Below are 23,600 nucleotides of genomic sequence, written 5' to 3' on the forward strand. Positions count from 1 at the left end.
GATTGCCGTCAGTCAGTAATACCAGTTCGCACTTGTTTTTGTTCAAAGTGAATACTGCTGCAAAACAATCTGTTATAGCAACTTGTTATGTGAATTAAAGTAATATTTAAAACTGCCTATGATTTGGGGTCTTTGCCCCCTCCACAAATTATTTTTGTCTTTGTCAAAAACTCTTTTGAGCAAAGAATTTGAGAGGTATGATGTATATGTGTATGTATATGTCTCCATGTTTGTGTGAGTGTGTATGGATACATGTCCTATGTACATGTATGTATATATATATATATATATATATATATATATATATATATATATATATATATATATGTCTATGTGCATGTGTATGTACATGTGCATTTGCATGTCTTTGTATGGATTTGTGTGTATGTACATCAGTATGTAAGTGTGTTTATGTGTATGTCTATGTATATGTGCATGTGTATGTGTTTGTATGAGTGCATGTATGTCTGTGTGTATGTGCATGTGGGTGCATGTGTGTGAACGGATGTCTATGTATATGTGCATGTGTATGTGTTTGTATGAGTGCATGTATGTCTGTGTGTATGTGCATGTGGGTGCATGTGTGTGAACGAGCGTGTGTGTGTGCATGTGTACATGTGTGCATGTATATATGTTTCTATATGCTTATACACATGTAGATGTATGAGTATGTGTGTGTGAAAAGTTTTAAATTTCTACACCATTTGTTTATGATACTGTTAGGAATTTCACAGTCTACATTTGCTTCACCCTGTCACATTGTCTTCCCAAAGGCTGTCTCATTGTTGAGTTCTTTTTCACTATGAAGTCATTGCCACTGTGAGTTTATGCTTCTTCTTCAGACTGAACACAGTATGTATAGCTTGAGGCCTTCCTTGCAGGATTGCTATTCCTGACTGGGGTCCATGCATTGCATACTTCCGTTATCCTAGGAAATTACTGGTGAAAGTCAGCCATTGTCAAGGTTTGCATTTCTCTTGTGTGAGTTAAAGACAGTTAATGAGGCCTTCCACCACAGAAGCACATTATCAGATATGCAGACACATAAATCCACCAACATCAAGTTGACTAATACATGTCATCCCACAGGCACGTTATAAAAATGCACAACATATCCACTCTATGCACATCATCTGTGACCTATCGTGACATGTTTGTACTACTGACACTTCAAAGAGTGTCATTTATAACATGCTACATGCTGTTATCTACTCTTAATTCACTACTTGAGACCAATATAATCAATTATCTGTTTTTTTTTTATTCTTTATTACTAATTCAGTTCTGGGAACAAATGCATTTTATTTGCACTCTTTGTGAGTATATTGTAATATATTGTATGGGCAGTTACTAAATGTTAGAATATATTAAAGTCTGGCTTGATTTCTTTAACATAATTTTTCTATTCATAAACAGCTCTAATTGTTTTTCTTTTTCAATTAGGCGCAACATGTGTACTAAAGAAAAAGTTTTCAGCTAGTCATTTCTGGGATGACTGTAGGAAGTACAACGTAACAGTATTCCAGTATATTGGAGAACTCTGCAGGTACTTGGTCAACCAACCCAAGGTATTTTATCTCTTAATATAATTACATATAAATAGTTTCTCACATCTAGAACTGGTATTAAGTTGACCCTTTACTTCCACCTTTACTGTGTCCTTGTTGCTGCTTTTCCTGACGCCCTTCAGTGACAGTCCTGTGGTATACTAGATTTGCACACTTGCAATGTCACTTTCCCCAACAAGTGTTACACTTCAGGTGAAGTCTATGTGGCGTAATATCTTTTGTCATTTTGTTTATATTTGTACTGCCCCTAATACTCTTCCTGTATGCTCTGAGATATGAGATGCACTTACTGTTTTCCTTTGAAATTTCTATATTTTTATACGGACTACACCAGTTAGAAGGATAACTTCAAACAGTGATATTTTTATTGGATCACTGTAATATACTATTCTTTTAAGACTAAGAGTTTTTTTGTTCACTAAAATGTGTCAGCTGCTGTGAGGCACTGCCACATACTGGGTATGCAATGCAGTATGCCTTTAAGAGTACACATAGTTTGGGGATGTAAGTCTTCTGTTTGGTTGGGTGTGGTTCAGCAATTGTTAGGAAAGATTTTTCTGGTGTCCTGCCAATATTTTAACTGTTCGAAAAAGAAAACTGTCCTTGAAGATCAGGACATCCTTATCCTGTCTATAAAGTGGAGCTTAGTGAAATGACATGAGGTTTCCAGTTAAGTAGAGTCACTGGATCTCCTCTCAGCAACTTATGTTAGTGCTTATCTCACATGACAACAGGTCACAGATTGGCTTGTTATGTTAGTACTTACCTCACATGACAACAGGTCACAGATTGGCTTGTTATGTTAGTACTTACCTCACATGACAACAGGTCACAGATTGGCTTGTTATGTTAGTACTTACCTCACATGACAACAGGTCACAGATTGGCTTGTTATGTTAGCACTTACCTCACATGACAACAGGGAAAGCATTGGCTTGCCATGGCAAGTTACACTGTGAAGCAATGGAATACATGATGGCATGCTTATTTAGAATGGTAGCTCAATTAGGGTTTTCTATTTTTTTTATTATTTCAGATAGATTATCATTAGTTCATTAATTGCACTAACAAGGTATTTCTCACTAAATTATTCTCTGCATAGAAAGTTTTTTTGTTGTTGTTATTTTAAATTAAAGTAAGATGCTGCAAAACTGAGTTCTCTTGACACCTGCAGTTCTGTCTGATTCAAAGGTAATTCATCATCTGTAATTAATTGGTTAATATTATCATGTTTGATGTTCATCACTACTGCTGTTAAACATTTGGTTAATTCCATTACTACTATTTCTGACAAGGATGGGAAGATTATTGATAAGTGTGGGAAAATAGTGCATGCTTCTGTGACTTTGATTTTCAGAACTTTGTATTTTCAGAATCATATGTTAAAGTTTATTGTGACTAATTATGAATGGATGAAGTATATTTTGTTTGCAGTTTCTTCTTGCTATGAAAAATCTGTTTTAAAGAATTTTTTTTTTGCATTTTACAAGTTCAACAACGCATTGTTTACAGGGTTCATATTACATTGTCAAACTTTAACAAGTTCGAATGCCATATGGTCCAGCCCATATGTTCGAACTTGTATAAGTTCGAAAACGTAAAAAAAAAAGAAAAAAAGAAAAAACTTACCTGATGGTTGTAAGCAGGGGGACAAGCCCCCCCTGCACCCCCACACCTCCCCCTCTTTAAATATACCAACTCCGAGATCGCACTGCAGTGCAGTAAAGGGAAATCTTCCCTTTCCACACCATACTGCATTGAAGTGCGATCTCGGAGTTGGTATATTTCAAGAGTGGGGGTGTGTGGGGGGCTTCCCCCCTGCTTACAACCATCAGGTAATTTTTTTTTTTTTTACGTTTTCGAACTTTTACAATTTCGAACATATGGGTTTGGCCATATGATGTTTGAACTTGTAAAAGTTCAACATCATAATAGGTATCCTTGTTTACATAGTGTGTGTCTGACTCAGTTGATACTTTGACCAGTACTATGACCACTGGTATCTGTTTTGAGGACGTTTACCTGACTGCTTTCTGAGAACCTCCCAGATGATGTGAAAAATTTGAATTTAAATTCTCCTTTGGAAAGAAATTAAGTTTTTGGTTTCTCTACCGCAGAGGATATCAACATGTGTGATGAAAGGCCTAAGTAGATACAGGGAATCTCTAAGACTTTTCAGCCCTCCTTTTCCAAATTTTCTCAGGGGTTCTGTAACCCTTCATCCAATTTTGGCAAAAACAAAATAAACAGTTTCAACAAAATGCTGGAAAATGGATGTTGAAGAAGAAATGGCATGGTGGTTCCAAAATGAATTTGGGGACTCCCAAAGCTAAGAACAGTCCAACAAGACAGAATGACTATTTGAGGGACCTTAATATCTCCCACCCCACCCTGGCAGTTCATTTTCCCTTCTAGAAAGTCTGAATCTCCACTTTACTTTTTGGCATCAGATAGTTTCAGAGAAATAGGTTCTGAAGATCATTTATCTGTGAGGAAATCCTTCCTTTTCGGGGGGTGGGGGGTAATTTCTCATTCACCAGACCAGACTCTTTTATTTCCCCCTGTCTTTCAATATATGCTTGTTCCCGGGAGTGATGAAACCAGTTCCTCCTTCCCAGGATGGGAAATTTTTTATTCAAGGATGTTTTTAGAGCCAAAGAAAGAAAGTGCTTGGAGACAGTTCTGGATCTTTTCTTCTTAAACCTGTTTGTGTTAGTGCCCACGTTCAGAATGTTACAGCTTCACAACCTGTTATCTCTTCTTCCTCATTCAGGTTTCCTTGTAACACTAGATTTAAAAGGTGATTATCATTGCAACCCTACTCATTTAGACTTCAGACATTTCTTAAGATTTTGTTTGTCTGGATCACATTATCATTTCTCTGCCTTATCCTTTAGACTATCCACTACACCAAGAGTGTTCACAAAGTTTCCAGCTCCAGTAACAGCTCATTGACGGCTACAGAGTATCCATATTTTCCATATTTACTTGACTTACTTATCTTTATAAACCACGGTGGTACAGCGGTAGCGTTGTTGCCTCACAGCAAGAGGTTCTCCTGTTCTATTCTCGACTGGAGTGCCTTCTGTGTGGAGTCTGCATGTCCTCCCCACTGTTGAGTGGCCTCTGAAAGACATACGTGAATGGGCATGCCTTCACTGAAGGTTGGGTGTCGGGCTGGCGACTCGGCCCCATAAAAATCAACTGCTAATCATTAGCGGACCGGAGTTCCACTGTGGCGACCCCTAACCGGGAAAAGCCGAAAAGACAAACAACAACAACTTGACTTGGTTATCTTTGCAGAATCTTTTTCAAAGTGTCAGGAATCTCTCACTTGGGTGAAATGTCTCTTACACAAACTAGGATTCTAAGAGAACATTCAAAAGTCTTTGTTGACTCCTTCACACAGGATTTTGTTCCAGGATTGTCAGCTGGACACCTCAGTTCAAAGTGTTTTTCTTCCACATATAAAAATGATCTATATCTATACTTCAGGATATTGGTTCTCATGGCAGCAATGATTTTAATGATACCCCCAACAAGATTCCACATGAGAAAGATACAATTGTGTCTGAAGTCTCTTTGGTTTCAGCACCGGCATCCTTTGTCTTTTCAAATCCCAGTGTGGGATTTGTGAGAAGAGAAATCACTTTGTGGAGACAGAAAATTTCCCTAAACCAATGTTTCTTCTCTTTCCTCCCTGCTCCAAAGCAGTCAGTCACTCCAGATGCCCCAGACTTTGCTTGGGGAGTATTTTCAGGAGAAATAAAGGTGTAAGGTGAGTGAGGTGTGTGAGATACCAAGGACAGATGCCACCTCATAAATATAAAATAATGCTTGCCCTGATCAACCACTCATCTCCCTGATTCACTTTGGGTTCCATGGAAATCTTCAAGATGTTACGCACAATATCATAGTCATGTAGTACATCAATAAGCAAAGGAGAACCAGGTCATACCCCACATTGCATATTAGCCATTTTAGCTCTGGATATAGTACAGTCTCACTCTACAGGCTTCCTTATATTCTGTAAGAGCAGAATTGTGTGGCAGAAAGTTGAGCAGGACAGGACAGACCCTCACAAATGGGGAGTACCTAAAGTAGAGCTATTAGCCACCTCTCTGAACATACAGCTGGCAGGATTCTGCTTCAGGACTCTATCCAAGAAACCCTGAGACAGATGTTTTCCTTGGACAGGAATGTTCCTGTATGCTTTTCTACCCTTTGCAGTAATATCCAGTGTACTTCTGAAGATTCAGGAGGAATCCCTCAAGATCATTGTAATGACTCCCTTCTGGCTCAAGCAACAGTGGTTCACCCTTCTTTTGGAAATGGTCAGAGGCAGTTATGAGCGTTCCCATAGAATGGATCTAATCACACAAAATCAGGGGTGTTTGATACAGCCTGACCACCTTCAACTTCATCTAACAGCCTGGATGATAAGGTCCTAATTCCCTTTTCTCACCTGTTTACTGAGGACACATAACAGGCACTAATGGAGACAATAAAGCCTGCATCTAGAGAGAGTCATATATAAACAAATGGAAAAGGTTTTCTAGATGGGGCCAACAACATTACCAGCACCTATTCAAGGGTAGTTGTGCTGTGGTTTTACAATATTTGTGTGAGCCACTATCATATGGCCTTTCTTACTCCTCCATCAAGGTACAGGTCTAGTGCATTGGAATTTTATGCTGCACAGCTGAGACATGCAATTCATAATACTGTACATAACTTTGTTAATATGTGTAGTTTATATATTTCAGTAGGGGATCCTACAAAGATATTTCTTAACAACAGTGAGAAAACTGGAATTTATTTTTTAATTTATTCTGTAAAAATAGGACATTTGTAGTTAAAGTAATTTCCTATGTATATGAACTCCACTAAATTATTTAGTGCAAATTGGGAAAAATACAAACATTCCAAGAATAGATAAACTGCTTTATAATTTAAATAATTAACAATGTTGAAATTGCAAGAGATATTATCTCATAACACAAACTATGATAAAAATCAACTAATAGTTTTTATTTTGAATAACATTGAAATGTATTATAATTTTATTTTGAATAACACTGAAATGAATTATAAATATCAGCATTTATAATTGTTAATGTTACTGCATAAGAACTGTAGGCCAAACAAATATACAAGGTATGACTTTGTAAGAGATCTGGAGAGGAATAAATATCCAGATTGACAATGTGTTTGATAACTCATATAAATATCTAGAGGAATTCTTTAAGTCAGAACAGAGCAACTAGACTATATCTATGGCAACTAGTGACTAAGCTGGGGCTAAATCATTCACACCTAACCAAATCTCCAAACATCGGCTTTTATATTCCATCAAGTTATGATAAAGGACAATAAATAAAAGCTGGACAGAATGGAAAATAATCAAAGGATTTCCTACCAGTAAGCCCGTACATTTACTGAACATTTCAACATATGGTATGGAGTTTTTTTTTCCATTATCAAAGCAAATTGCTGAATGAAGATACTACCTCTGGGATGCCAAACGTCTATCAATAGTTGAATCTTTATGACACTCACTGATGTCAGTTTTGTGAAATATAACTAGAATCTAGCCTTTTGAAATTTAAAAACATTATGTCATATGACAATAAAATTAGAGGGATAAAGAAACTGTTGACTTAACTTTGAACTTTGTAGTCTTCTTTACAGGTTAATAAACTTCTTTACAAGTACATTGTGCCATAGCCTGTTTGGTCAGTTGTCCATCCTCCTGGTAGTACGTATTTAGATGCCCAGAGGAGGAGGTGGAAGAGTTCATAGTACTCTTCATACACTTTCCAATGGAAAAACAGCTGATCATAGTCTCTGCAAAAATTGTAAGGTCCTTTATGATGGATGAGTGTTTCCTTAGTGTAGGAAAACCTACATGTCTTTTGGAGAGGGTCTAGCAGACCACTGTTCAGCAAGTGCACTTATCAAACCAACAAGGGTAATTATTTCAGACAGCATTAGAAAATACACTGATTGGCTGCAATCTGTGAAGTAAGGAATGAGTGGGCAAATGAGTAACAGGAGGTAATGATGATCTGCAGGTGTAGAGAATAAAATGAGTACAAAAAAGTAACTACCCTAAAACCAAATGGATCATTTTTAGTAAGTACACTGACAGAATCTTAAGACACCAGCTATCTGTATGTATGCATGCCTGAAGGCATAATGTTTGAAGCTGTAAAGAGGTTCAAGTATCTCAGTCTGAAGACTGATCCACAGGTCACAATCAGGCGCATATTATAGTGTATCACTCACTTACCTGTAACTTGTCCCTGCATATATCCACAGAAAGGAGGGCAGCATGTTCATTTTAAGGGTCACTGCTGCACTGCATGTGTAATAAAAATAGGATAACCTGTGGGTGGATGCCAGTCTTCCACCCAGTTCTGAAGAGCACTTGGGTATCTCAGCTGTAGGGGTACCATATTCGATTTACACACGAGTTCCACAACAAAATAACGACTAAACCTTAAGTTTTGAATGGATGCTGCTAACCTTTCATTGTAGGTGTCCATCAGCCCAGAGGACAGAGGAGCATATGGACCAGAGAAAGCAAGGTGCCACAGTAGAGATGGGGTTTACAAGAAAAATTTAGTCATTTTAACAGGTAGAGCCTGTATAATTTGAGCTGGATACTCACATTATCATGTGTTATTTTCAAACTTCTCAATGGAACATTCTACTAGCCTGAGGAAATTCTCACTATTTTTATACAAACTCTTGTGATTTTTATGTTATGCTGTAGGCTTTTCTAGATTGGGAGATTTGAAAACAAAAGTAGAGATTCTTTGTTTTAGCTTATTTAACTATGAGTCATTAAATTATTTTAATAAGTCTTTCATGCATTGCCTTTTGGTGGTGGTGTTAAACTCCTTACATATGAATCAATTTTGGGTTCTGTAGGATGTATCCAAACAGATTAAACATGTTACGTATCAATCAGTGGGGGTTTACTTTCTACAGGGGCTCTTGTTTTATAGATTATTGACTGCTGAATGGGCAAATAGCCATGTAAGACAGTAACTTAAGTGATGAAATGGGGAAGATGAAGCTAAAGGGGGCAAAGTAAAAAAAAAAACAAAACTCAAAAGTAAGTATATTTTCAAAGTAGCCTGGAGCCATGCATTGTGCAGCTAAACTCATTACCTGCAAGAAAAGAATTTACTGCTCTGTTACAGGACTACATTATGGGGTTGTAGATGGGATAGATCAGGGTAGGAAAGTTTTGTATGCTGAGCATTTCTAATACCATTAGATTTCAGTTCTGTGTGTTCCTACAGCAGATCTATGAAGAAAACACTAAAAGCTTATCATGAAAATTATTGCTTTAGTACCTCCATAAAATGGATGGGATAAGTTGCAGGTAGACATCAGACTTCCAGTCAGTCTTCAGGGGTGGTGAGACATCGAAAGAAGGCACACATTTATACCCCACTCCATGGCAAACAATCTGCAGGACAGCTGGCAGGAAAGGGAGTACATCACATGACCATTTCGATTTATCTTTTATAAGTGAAGTGAAGTGAATGATTATCCACCCAAATTATAGTGTATCACTCACTTACCTGTAAGTGGTTCAAGAGATTGATAACCTGTTCTTCTACAGCTGTGTTCTTAGTTCAGCTAATACATTATCAGTTTCCATTTTATTGTTAAATAAATTCTCACATCTTTTTTACACAGCACCTATAATGTCACAAACATTTATCATTATCATATTTCTTTACTTTATTATATTTCCAATATAATATTCATATTTATTCATTTAAATCCGTCCCATCTATATTCATTTTAAACTTTTCCCCAAAATTCTTTATTCTTTTTCAGTTCAGAAAACAAAGCATTCTTGTTTCTTTTTCACTATAGTCAACACATTTTCTTTCCCCATTCACCTTATGTTTCATATTCTCTTCATTGATAAGTTGTCTAATAGAATTCTTCAGAATTTTTTTCTTTTTTTATTACCGTTTCATCTTCTTTTAATTCCTTCCATGGATACAGCCATTTTTTTCTAAAATAATATTATGCCATTCTTTTGCTTTTCTATCAATATTGCTTACTTTTAACTTCCATGATTTCATTTGTTGTCATATTCTTTTTCTTCCATCCTGTCTCTATTTTTTTTTCTTTCAATAAATTTTTATATTTTTACATACAGCATCTCGCCTGTCATTTCTTTTGTCTTTCTTTAACTTTCTCATTACCAAAAATAATTGCCTAGGTAGATGCTAAGTGCATCACTGGATTTTTTTATTCAAACTGCCTTTATCTTTATTATAAATTATCTCACTTCTCACCAGTTTCAGCCTTGAGCCCAAAATGAAGTTTAAAAAACTCTAATGACTCTTTTTTCCTATTCAAGAAGGAAGCATATATATTCCACACACACACACACACACACATATATATATATATATATATATATATATATATATATATATATATATATAGCGTGTATTTTTTTCTGAAATGATAATTAAAAATGTTTCCACCTAGCTAACTTTTTCTTTTATTTGTTCCTGTGTCTCTCTCTATTGACTAATTAACTTATTATACTTTCATACTCATCAAATGTTACTCCCAATGTCTTTACTTTCTTTCTTGTAAAATATGTTCCATTTATTTTTTTCATCTCACCAAATCCCTTACACTTCATTTTAACTGCAGACCAGATTTTTTAACAACTTTTCGATCCTTATTACAGCCTGAGTTATCCATCCTTTTTTTGCTATCAGAACTAAATAATGACCATATGTTATACATATTGGTAGTATAACACTTCCTTTCATCTCACATCTTGCCTCTTTCATTTCATAAATACATGCTTGTACTACTGCATTCATTACTAATGCAAAGAAGTATATACTCATCAGGCATCTTTGCTTTACTACTCTCTTAATACTTATTTTTCCATCCATGCATTTATCATAACTTGTACCCATGAGTTTTCATAACATTTCTTTATTTCATTAACATTTTTCTTCTTTATTTTCTTTTGGTATCATATCTATTTCTTTTTTCATATAGTTAAAATTTCTTGCACCTCTCTTCCTTTTATACCTTAAATCCCTTCTTCTACCAATTCATCCAATAGTTTCTGCATCCTTTATTGTAGCATTTTTCATAAATATTTTATAGTGAGTATTCCACAGTGTTATGGGCCTGTAATGTCCTATCTTTTCTTTCATCCTTTTCCATACAGATTTGATCACTCCACCATATATGTCTTCTTCCATTATACCTTCCTTCACCCATTTATTCAATATTTTTTTTATTCTCTTTCATTTTTATCTATTTCCTTATAATATTCATAACTTATAGTATCTCATTTGGTCACTGATTTGTTCTTACTTTCTTTTATCCTCTTGTTGTTTTCTTCTATTGTTATAACATTTTCTATAAAAATGCCTTACTTTTTTCAGATGTGTTTTTCACTTGCCATTCTTCTTGTCCATCCATTTCTTCTTTTGCATATGTTTCTCTGCAAAATTTTCTACCACCTCCATATCTTTTTGTTTTTATTTTATATTTCCTATGGCATTTAAGATAGCATCCATCCTCCCTTATCTCATGTTTGCTTGTTTTCCTAAATAAAGGAAACATCCTCTTTCTTTCCTTTCAGAAAAAAATAGTTTACCTGTGTAACATAATTTTTACTTTTCCCTGTTCTTTTCATACATCCGTTTTTCTGTTTTTTCTTATTATGTCACTTCCTTTTCTCGGTTTAACATAATTCCATATCATTTCTTTATATTTCATCTAATTTCTTCTTTTGTTCTTCGTTCCACATGTAAATACATGTTTATGCTTCTGCTTATACACAATGCACATTTGTGTCCAATTTTTATAAAATGTTCTCATCATCACATCATCATCTAATAGTATTTCTTTCTCTCTCATCATTTATTCCTGCTGTTTAAACTCTGCAATTAATCTCTTTACCCCTTCTCCATCCCGCTTTATTTCACCATCTTCCCCTTGTCTCTTATTTTTCTATGATCTGAAAACTCTTCCTTTTCTACTCTGCCTGTTATTTCTTTCATGTCATGAGAGTAAACATATATAATCAGTTTCAGACTTTTGTATGTCAATTCTCTATTCTTTCCTGCTTTTAAATCTCCACATTTTATTACGTCCCTTAACATCTTAATATCATGTCTTATTTTTCCCTTTAGCACAGTTAAAATCTCCTGCCATCACTATTGACATGTTTACTAATGCATGTTGTTTTATTTCTTCAAACAACTGTTTTCTCATTCTTTTGCATTAGAATATGCATAAATCACTAATCTTATACATTTTTGTCTCATTCACATATCGCATATTACATCACTACCCTTCCTGGTACTACTATTGTTACATCTAAAATTCTTTTTTTTTTAATTTTTTTTATAAGAATTCCAATTCTAAAGCATATCTCATTTTTACCAACCAATGTGTGCCCCTCCCCAACACACATATTGCCTCTATGCTTTTACATTTTTCTTCTTTGTTACATCTGGTATCTAGCAAGCAAAAAACATCAATTTTAACACCATTCCACCACCGTCAAACCTCTTATATCCTTTTAATGCTATTTTCATTTAATTATAAAATTCCTGTATCATTTTTTCCCTTTAAGTGGTTTATTTCTAGCTCTTATTTTTCTTTTCCTTCTCCTAGGTCTCTGACAAATGATTTTTCACTATTTTGTTCTTGTTCGTCTTCTTTTCCTGCCCGCATTTCTCCCTCTTCTTCCTCTTCACTTTCTAAAATTGCAAATCTGCTCTCTTCCTGTGTATTAGTAACCTCACATTGAACTGCTACTTTTTCTCTAACGACCTCCTCATTATTTAACCTTTCTTTAGCATCCCTTCCCTTTACCCGTACCCACTTCAATTTTAACATCTTCTGTAGTAATATTTTCTACTATTTGTCTTTCTTCTGAGCTTTTCTCTTCATTTACTCTTTCTTTTTCTAACGTGGTGCAGTCATACCAGAAGTGTCAAAATTCTTTACATTTTCTACAAAAAGGCTTGCCGTTTTTGCTGTATGTCCCCTCTCCTGGCCTTGGCCACACCTTTACTTGCTATGGTCTTGTACTAAAGGATTTTCATCCCCACAGACATAACATGCTTTGGATTGTCCCCAGTACCTAACAAAAACCTGTTTCACCATTCACAATTATTGCAATTGAATATGTTGAACGTTACCATCCTTAACATTCACTGTTACCCATACTTCCCAACCCCCAGACCATACATTTCTTTCATCACATGCTTTGTTAACTTTATGTGCTTTACTACATAGTGAAAGAAAAACAGTTTTAACACATGCTTATTCATAACTGAAGTCCTAAACTGCACATTTATTTTCTTTTTTTATTTGCAGCTCCAAGCTATGAAATAAATAGTCTTATTCTGTGGTGCTACTGCATTTCCTTTTTCAGTCTTAGTCATACATTACTCAGCAAGTTAAAGCCTTCAAATGTCATTTCACAAAAATGTTCAGCCCCAAATGAATTAATGCTACGCCTTTAATGTTACTTCTTATCCGTAATGTCATACCTGTTCAGACTGCCATCACTTTTATTTTTTATTCTTCCCACTGGTAGTCTTTTCTGTAACTGCTGACAAATTGCAAATGTTTGCCCTTCTCATTTCTGTCTTGCATTCTTCCTCAGCTTTCTGCATCTGTATAACCTGTTGCAGAGGTAAACCGTGTAAAATAGCTATTCTACCAGCTGAGAATTCCTCCACTGTTTTCTCTTCACCAGATATTGTTTGTGTTTCCAGTCTCTCGGTTTCTTAATCCTGTAGTACTCAATCCACCATGTCACTGTATTCTACTTCCTCCCTTTCTTTTGGTTCTGCCTGTTTAATGAAATGTATCTGTGGTTGTGTCTCTAGTCCTCCATTTTCTAAACTCTGTAACAGTTATTTCATCTCCTTCTCCTTCCTTCAGTACATTTCCTGCTGCTCCTCTCTCCAGCTCTGCTGCACTCTCCTCCATCATGGAATTCTCATAACTGCAGTAGCAGCCCTCCAGTGCCACTGAGCAGCTTAAGAAAGTGGCTCACTTCCTCTCCTCTAAGGAGTAAGGGGAAGTTCCCTTGGTTCTCAACTAAAAAGAGGCCATGGGCTTAATGAGACCAACTCGATCTACAAACTGTAACTAAAATAAAATATTTGAAAAAAATGCATCTGAATTTGTTAATCTTCTTCCTATTCATCACTGATGGGTTTGGTTCCAAGCCCTCAGAACCAACTCAGCCTTATACCAAACTTGCATGCACCAAAAACTCTCTAGCTAAGCTGCTACCCACAATGCCCTTTACTCAGTTACCTCAGATCTCGTTTGCCATGCAGTCATATAGCAGCCTTTCATCGAGCTCTCCAGCTAAGTGATTTATCTTATACATTTACAAGTTTTGTAAATTTTTTTCTCATTTATTGCTTGTTCTTTGATATCTTTATGTACTCAGCTCTACCCACAGGTATCCCTTTCATATCATTGTTGGTATTTTGAACTTTCTACCCTTGTGGTATCTTATTACCATTGTTGGTATTTCCTCTCTCTTTACTTTCTTCTTTTCCTCCACTTTCCTCACTCTTCCCTTTTGTGTGAGAGTGTGTTCTAATATGTCTGAGAAGAAGGGAACTATGGAGTTTAAACACTGCTCTTCTTGCAGTGGTAAACTGCTGAATAGTGACCTTCATGAAGAGTGTGTGTACTGTTTGGGGGTTCCACATTTGTCGGCGAAACCCCCATGTGATATTTCAGCTAGCTTCAGTCAGTGGACACTGAATGAACATTGGAATAAATTAATTTTGAAGGGCCTGCTTGCATCGCCTTTATCGGAGGCTATTTCTGTGATGGAGGTCTCATCCCCTCCTTCTGTGGAAAAGAAACGTCCTTGCTCAGACCCCTCTTCACCGGCTAGTGACAGAGGTAAAAGCCAAAATCACAAGGCCCAAATGTCTTCCTCCGAGCACCATACTGCCTCCTCGTTTCTGACTACATCGGTTCCAAGTTCGGCGAAGCTTACCGAGGTCGCCTCATTAGCGCCTACCCTGGCACTGACAACTACGGCACCATCTACTACCTCGGTTCTAATCAGTTTGCCTGTTTCTGTCTCAGCACAGACGTCGCCCACCTCTGCTCCAATGTCTGTTCCGACAACAACTTCGGAGCCATTTTTGACATCCACCCCTGTTGTGACTTTGGCTCCGAGCCCGTTCTCAGCTCCAACCATACTGTTGTTGCCAGTCTCTAAGTTGGAATCATCAGTGCCATTCTGTGATACACCACGGACCCAATACTTGTCATCTGTGGACCCGTTTGCCAGACAAGCCTGCAGCCCCTTTTTGGACTGGCCTGATTCCCCCTCAGGGGCATCGGTAAGATCCACCAGGAACCTTTCAGAATTGGATGTGGTGCACTTTTTTGACCAGCTGCTGACCGCCAGGGGAATTTCAAATTTGCCTAGACCCTATCCCACTCCAGGCTTTGGGTCTATTACTCCGGCGACCCCTACAATACTCTTCTCCCTTGGATCCCTAGGTCCCAAGGCTCATATATCTGACATTTTCTATAGGACCCCCATCCTCTGCACTGACAATGACAGTGTCTGAGGCCCCAAGGCCCCTTTGGGTGTCAGTTCCATCGGAACCCACCCTCCCTCAATCTCATGCTTGGGGGGGTTGGAACCTCCGGTTCCAGTCTTGGTTCTGACTGTGTTGTTGGTCCTGGCTTTGGATCCAAGGTCACTACCTCTCCGAGTTTGCTTGAGGCTCCATCCCCAGGGGTGGATCATGTGAATCAGGGTGTGACCCCAGTTCTGATTTTGTCTTCTTCGGTTCCGGGCTCCTGCTCCTCTTCAGGTGGGCCCGCTTTCTGGGTGATGGAGAGGGTGCTTGCTTCTAGCAATCCTCCTACATCAGTTATCCCCCCAGTTCCTTCTGAGCCACAGCTGACAAAGGCCACCCTCCCAGGACTCCATGAGCACAATGCCCAGAAAATCCCTGTCTAGGGTATTTTCCTTTCTGAGTCCTATTCGGATGCTCCCATCGAAGAACCCCCTCGGAAACAGGCGTGTAAGAGGAAACACATGGACTCCCCAGAGGAGTCCCTCATGGAAGATATGGACTACGATGATGGGGAAGGATCCCCACAGTCACCCCCTGATGATGTCTCCTTTGGAGACATCATGAAAATCTTGAAACAGAGGGGTGACTGGAAGCCCTCCAATCCTTCCTCGGAGGAATCCATATTCCTGCAGGCCTTTCACTCTCGTCCTTCTACTTCTTGGGTGACCCTCCCTGCCAGTGAGTTGGTTAAGCTCATTGTGCAACAGACATGGAAGAACCCGGACTCTGTTCATGCCATCCCCTGGAAATCAGACAAGGTACTCTCCCCACCAGAGGATCAACCCCATTGGTCTAGAGGTTTGCCAGTGGACGCTATGGTGGTGGCAGCAGCCACGAAAAAGACCTTGCGGAAGAGAGTCCTGCTGTTCACCCACCCAACAGAGAGTCCCAGGCAGTAGATAGGTTAGGGAAGTGCATTTTTGTGTCAGCAAGCTTTGCAGTTAGGTCTCTGAACCTTTTGGCACATTTTACGAGGCTGCAGAGAGATCTTATCTCCAAACTCACCGGAACCCTCACTGGCCAAGTATCGGATGGGCCATGAGATAAAGTTGCTTCCCAACTTTCCACCCTAGAGTCAATATCCAATTCATCCATGAGGGTGCTGTCACATGCAACCGAAGGAGCGACTAGAGCTGAGGATGCAGGCGTAGTCATGAGACGCCACACCTGGATGCACATTTGTGACCTCGCAGACTTCTTCAAGTCTTCCTTTTTAAATGCCCCTATTGAACCATCAGATCTGTTTGGTGCTAAGGTCAGGGATACATTAGCCAGGTTCGAGCAAGATGGGAAGACCTTGTCTGCCATTGGTCTATGCTTTTCCAAACCTCAACATTCCTTCTCCAGGAATCAGAGGAGCGGGAAGATGTGGCACAAGAAGTCTCAAGGTCCTTTCCATGACGCATGTGGTGAGGACTCCTCCAGAGGCAGAGGGGGCTCCAATAATGGAAGATGCCCCTTTCAGGGCAGAGGAGGTCCCTGGAACCAGGGCTCCAGAGATTCCTTCTTGAGTAGACCATATCAGCACTCCTGAATGCTGCCTGATTGTTTTCCTCTGGAAGCAGTCGGGGAGTGTTTTTCTCTGCACCAAGCTGCCTGGCTCACTATTACAAATGATCAGTGGGTGCAGAGAATCATTACCAGAGGCTACAACATTCCCCTAGTATCTTATCCAAGACCACCAAAATCCCTTCCCAATGTTCCACCCAGTCAAAGGGAGGAGGCAGCTTCCGAAATCCAAAAGCTATGTCAAAAACGAGCCATCCAACAGGTCCCTCCAGCTCAGTGCAGATCAGGGTTCTGCTCAAGATTCTTTTTGGTGCCAAAGAAGACAGGGGACTGGAGGCAGACCTCCCAACCGTACTGAATTACCCGGTAAAATACGAGTTTTAGGGTCCAAATAATGGGGTGCCACGATTCCCAAGTGGCACCCCTTAAATTCTGAGTTTCCCAGCACTTGTCCTTTAATTTCTGAGTTTTCTGGCACTTGGATTTTAAATTTCCCAGCTTTATGAACTGACATCATCGTGTACGTCAGCTCTGTGAAAACAGCCTGTGAAAATGAGCTGAAGCTAACGTGTGAATGCATTTCCGGATGAAATGCTTCTTAAATCCTTAGCTGGAAGTTGGGAACACAGCAGCCATTTAAAAAAGGAACACAACAGCAACCATTTAAAACTGCAAGCAAGGCATGTGGAATTGCTGGGACACTGCGAGCGATCCTGGATGACTGCAATGGGCGTAACAGCCGTTGGATCTATGCTGCATGGACTAGAACTGCCGCCGAGTGGATATCTCTATGCTGCCTGCTGTACAGAGAAAGAGCTGTTGCCAACTGGAAAGGTAGGAAGTGGTGTGCATGTGTGTGTGTGTGTGTGTCTGAGAGGGAAAGAGGGAGTAAAATGGAAGTTTTATAATAATAATTATAAACTCCATCCGTAATCGGTGACGAGTTGGCAACACTGAATGAATGACTAAGTGCATCGCAGAGAATTCTAAACACGTTTCAGATGAGAAGAAAACGGGATTTGCAATGCAAGGTTGGATAATCCCTCTCCTTGCTTGATGGCATGTATGTGTGTGCAGACTTCTGTTCTTCTGGTCACTAGCTGTTCCGCTGTTAAACTATTAGCTAACTGTGGGAAGGGAAGCAAAGAGATGAAGTTTAGAAGTGTTATGTAATTCGATGTGGCAAGCTATGACTGGAATTGAGAAAGAAGAGAACAGCTGGTATGATGCAGAAGTAAATTGACTCATTATGACTAAACTGTAAAATGTTTTGCAATTTATTAGCTTTACTCACAGAACTACTGTTTACTATTTCAACAAAAATACTTGGAGCTGCCAGAGTTTGCAAAAAAGAAAACGTTGCAATTTATGAAAAACTGATATTTACATTTCAGTGGTTCCCTGATTTGTACAGTGTAACTCAAGATTATTTTATGCTGTAGAAGTTGAACAAATATATTGCACAAATGTCAATAACAATGGGTTTTCTTTTCCAAGTCTGCATCACTGATAACTGTTTAGCTAATTATTACAACCTGTATAGTTATCCAGTTGACAGGTAAGTTAGCACTGGAAAAATAATTAGGACCAAGAAATGGTGCCAATCCCCAAAAATCACATTCTAAAGCTGGTATCCTAAATCTGTAACTCACTGACCAAACAGGGAGTTCTTAAGATACAGGGTGTTTCTGAATATTTGATTAAGGCTTTGTATATTATATTATAGAACCTTGCTACAACTTTAAATTTCAAGTAACCTCGCAATGTGTTCAGTGCCTGATTTCTTTCACTCTCTCCACTGTTGGCCTATAGCTTATACAGATGATAAGAAGAGAAATCAATTGCAACACTTGCAAGTTTGACAATTACTTTTCATATCTGACCTTTACGTTATTAGACTACTATCCTAGCAAGGGCAATGTAGTCACTTGCATTTTTCTGTAAATGCAAATTATAATTTCCTTCATAGGTTCATTCATAGGTGTTTACTAGGCTAATGACCACAAGGGCCTTTTTAAGCCTAGCCATGCATCCCAAATCTCTGACAAGTTCTGATACCCTTGATAAGTCTAAGCAGGGTTTTGGAGATGAACCATTTACAGGTGACCTGTGTCCATTCGAGACATAGGTGCCAAACAAGGAATGAATTTCTGGTTTCCCATGCAATTGTTCCAAGTTGCACTTGAATTGCATTAGGGAGGATGTTTCTGTGTGCGCAAGGGGCCTTTGATTTGAATTTTGAAAACAGCCCAAAGGTAATCTTTATCCACCACTGGCCAGATGCATTTTTTGGATGTGGCATGGGTTTCAATGCTGTTTCCATGAATGTACATTTCAACGGCAGAGAATGTTTTAATGCTTAGTCTGTTTTCATTGTGATTTGTTGTGACACAGTATTGCTTTGTTTAGCAGATATCTAATGTCTTAGTGTTTGTGCATTATGCTATAAAATGTAAAAATAAAATCAAAATCATTGTAGAAGTAAAGCAATATGCACATTAGAGTTTATGGTAAATGGGACAAAATAGCCAGGTAACGGGACATTTGAATGGCTGCAGGTGGACTCTGGTGCCATATTTTGGTTGTCTGTTCAATTTTGTTTGAAAGTTGGTATCCCACAATTCCATCGGAGTGGGTGGGGTTACGTAATTATGTATGCAAATTTTATGTTAATCAGCACACAGATTTGTACCTATTGTTCATGGACCTTGTCCAGATTTTTGATGTTTCCACGTTGAGAGGTATGACTGGAGGCCCATTCTGGATCTCAGCCAACTAAACAAATCAGTAGTTCAGACCAAGTTCTGCATGGTCACGATTCAATCCATCCTTCCCTTTCTGTGGGAGGGTGTGTGGATGTGCTCATTAGATCTCCTGGATGCGTATTACCATATCAAGATGGACAAGCACTCCAGGAGCCTCCTTCACTTCCGGTTGGGAGACAATCACTACCAATTCAGAGCCCTGCCTTTCGGTCTCTCGATGACCCCTAGAGTGTTCACGAAATGCCTTGCAGTGGTAACAGCTCATCTGAGACTTCAGGGATTCCACGTGTTTCCATACCTAAAAAATTGGCTCCTCTCCACCCCCACCAAGCATGTACTATTCAGGGCCCTCAGCTACACTCTAGTTCTAGTGGAGTCACTGGGCATCACCATACATTGGGAGAAATTCAACCTTCAACCCTCACAACAATTGGAATTCATAGGGGCAATATTCAACACCGAGTCAAGCTTGATCTCACTTCCTCTTCACAGGCTTCAGAGATTAAGGGCACAGGTTCAAGTGATACTCTGTTGAAGAAAGGTGTCTGCAAGGAAAGTTCTCCAAGCTCTGGGGTCTATGGCTGCAGCCATCCCTATTGTTCCCTTAGCCAGACTACACATGAGATTACTACAATGGCTCATTCAGGCCCAGTGGATACCCAATCTTCACCCCCCTGAACTCACAGATTCTCATCACCAACACTTGCAAACAAGATCTCCTCGGTGGATGAGTACAGATGAAAATCTTTGGTGTCACCCCCTCCAGGCTCCCCAGCCCAGCGCCACGGTGACCACGTATGCTTTCCTGATGGGGTGGGGGGGCCACATCCAGGGGAAAGTCAGTCCAAAGCACGTCGTCCAATGTAGAGGTCAACTTGCATATCAATGTCCTGGAGCTAAGAGCGGTGCTATTGGCATTGCAATCTTTTCATCTGCTCCTTTCGTCCGGTACGATTGCTGTCTAGTCGGACAACATGTCCATGATCTGGTACATAAACAAACAGGGAGGGACCAAATCCTACCCTCTATGTCACAAAGCCATGAGAATCTGGCAGTGGTCAATAGCTTCCAACCGCTTTTTGATCGCAACGCATATACCGGGGAGCTCCAACGTGATTGCAGACAGGCTAAGCAGATGCATTCTCCATCCTTACTAGTGGTCTCTCAACCCGAGTGTGGCGGCAGAAATTTTCAGCCATTGGGGCCAGCCATGCTGTGACGTTTTCGTCTCCTCCTCAAACACAAAATGCAGCAGCTAATTTGCCCTCTTTTCCCCTCTCGGGGAATCACCGAGAGATGCTTTGGTTTACGATTGGCCCATGGGTCTCCTTTATGCTTATCCTCTGATTCCTCTGATTTCCCCTTGTTCTAAGGAAAGTGATTCGGTAGAGAAGCAAAGTGATCTTCATTGCCCCATTCTGGCCTTATCAAGTATGGCTTCCCTTCCTCCGACCTCATCTGTTAGAACCTCCTTGGATCCGAGACACTCGTCAGGACCTCATATCTCACTCACAAGGGCTGACTCCCCCCAAATCTGTCCACTGTCAAGCTGACAGCTTGGCTTCTCCATCTCTGTTAGTTGCCAGGCAGGAAACCCTCTCTTCACCCGTATGTGATATTATCTTGGCCTCTCATAAACCATCCACCAGGAAACTTTACAAGTACAAATGGAAAAGATTCTCTATTTGGTCACATAATCAGAAGCTAGGCTCAATGTTCTTTGTGTTTCAATGTTGCAGTCATTACATTTGGGTTATCTGCTGGCAGGTTGCCCTCAGTTGGCCTGATTAACAAAGTCTTGGGTCCTGCATCGGTTGCTGTCCCTTCTTCCATGACGTCAGGTCGTCAGGGGTATAAAACATGCAGCCAATGCCATTACTTCAGTCTTTCTTGCTGTGTGGTGCCTGAAGCAGAAGCAGTTCACAAGTGCTGGTCGGCCGACTCCTGAAATTTTCGTTTTCGAGTTTCAGAACCAAAGTCTTCAACTAAAAGCTAAGTACGCCATTGGGGAAACTTTTTCTTGCTCCTTACTGATGTCAGTAAAAGTTAATAATTGTATTACTTGTGGGAAGCAAATACCTCATAAGGATTTTCATTTGTACAGTATTCCTTGCCTAGGCCCTGACCACAACATGCCTTGCTGTCAGTTTTGTGCTAAATTTAATCAACGCACTATTGAACATCTGTATATTTTTGCTTCTAAATATTTTGGCTCGAGATTTAACTATCCAGAAATGTCGTCGGTTAGCAATCCGACTACCGGAATACCTAAAAAATACAAAGAAAAAGACAGAGACATACTGTCGAGGTCCAAAACCGACGGTTAAGCTTCTCCTAAGCCAGTCGCCAGTTCGCTGTTACTCAGTGAGGCACTTTTGCAGGCCCCTGATACCCACTACATTTGATTCACAGGCCTCTACTGAGAACCATTCGGAGTCTGGTATGCCGCGAGATACATTAAGTATTGAACCCGTGGATGTCTCTACCTTAAATGGGTCCAGAGCTGCTGAGCAGGCACTGGCTTCTGAGGGTGTTTTCAGGCCTAAAGATTTGTATATTAAACTGACACCATCTTCAAAACTAAGGCCAAAAACTACTTCTACGTCTAAAAAAAAAATTACGCTTGGGCCACGCATACAGGCCCCAATGCCTAAAAAACAAATGATCAAAATGGCTGAGGATTTAATTACTTTGATCAGCAGTACCCATCCCCTCCTGCTAAGAGGCTGAGGCAAGGCACTGACTATGAATCTTCAGATCAGGTTTCTATTTCTTCTGATTCCTCTTCTGATCAGGAATTATCTATTCCCACTTATGAGGACTCTCATGCAGAAGATTCCATCCCTTCTGCTTCTCCTCCTGAGGATTTTTCTTTTGGAGAAACTTTGCATACCTTAAGGGAATACTTTTATTGGGAGAGTCAGGATTTCTCAGAATCTAAAAAGAGACTTAAGGATTTCCTTCTTCTTCCTCAGCATAGGCCTTTGACTATACCTCCTGTTCTAGACATTGTTGATGATGTTTTCTCAGAGTCCAGTATGACTCCCGATTCCCTGCCTCTGGCTCCTAGTAAGCCAGGCAAATATTACAGGGCTCCTGACTCCCACAAATTCCTCTTTAAAAACCCTACTGCTGACCCTGAAACCATTTCTCAGGGTCCCAAGGGCGTTAAGGCTTCTACTGCTAAAAATCCTACCCCTTCTGATAGAGATTCCAGGGCACTGGATAGATGGGGTAAGAAGGTTTACATGTCTGCAACCTTAGCAATCAGGGCTTTAAACTGTCAATTTCATATGCTTAAATATCAACAGCATGTCATGGGTTTACTTAAACAGAAAATTATGTTGATTTCTGACTGTGTGGAAAATGAAGAGTTGCAGGATTTATTGCATTCAGCTAACAAGTTGGAAAACATACTTTGCAATGTGGTTTTGATTCCTTAGAGGCCTCTTGCAGGTCTGCTGTAACTGGATCTGTGATAAGAAGGCATGCTTGGCTCAAGGAGCAAAATCTGCCTGGCCATGTTAAAGCAAAATTGTTGGATGCTCCTTTACAATAGGACACTCTATTTGGTAATAAGGCTGAAGAAGTTTTGAAAAAGATGGAAGATAAAGCTAAATCTATGCAAACTGTAAATGATTTCCTACAAGTGCAGCCACTCAGGTTCAGTAGGCACTGGCCTACTAAGAACTGGTCCTTTACAGTACCCACTAGAGCCGCTCAGGTCAAACCCAGACATTCCAAAGGCTCCAGGTTTCAGTCGCAAGGAACTTATAGAACAGAGCTATGGGGTGCCTCCACCTCCAAATCTGGAAGTAACAAGGCACCTTCCTATGGTAAATAGTCACAATGACTTTCCACTGCAATCACCAAGCACTTATCTTTTGGCTGCCCCTTTGGGGGGGAAACTGGCACTTCATGCACGAAACTGGCAACTGATTATCCAGGACAATTGTTTTTTAAATATAGTATCCCAGGGATACAGATTTCCCTTCCACATGTTGCCAATTCCAAATGGATGGCCAGATCTGCCTCCAAATCAGTGGGCAGAGGCCCAGAAACAAGTTATGTCCCTCATGACTATGGGGGCTATTCAA

The 23,600-nt window shown here is 39.6% G+C and overlaps 1 protein-coding gene across 1 annotated transcript in view; it reads left to right on the forward strand.

Moving 5' to 3' along the window:
• LOC122793088 (long-chain fatty acid transport protein 6-like) overlaps nucleotides 1-23,600 on the forward strand; it is a 335,770-nt gene that overhangs the window by 193,967 nt on the left and 118,203 nt on the right. Inside the window, exon 4 of the mRNA XM_044060809.1 lies at nucleotides 1,444-1,568. Within this exon, the coding sequence (XP_043916744.1) occupies nucleotides 1,444-1,568 (125 nt within the window). The remainder of the gene's footprint in view (nucleotides 1-1,443; nucleotides 1,569-23,600) is intronic.

This window comes from Protopterus annectens, chromosome 2.part0 (assembly GCF_019279795.1).
Source record: "Protopterus annectens isolate FY-2018-M chromosome 2.part0, PAN1.0, whole genome shotgun sequence".
NCBI lineage: Eukaryota > Metazoa > Chordata > Ceratodontiformes > Protopteridae > Protopterus > Protopterus annectens.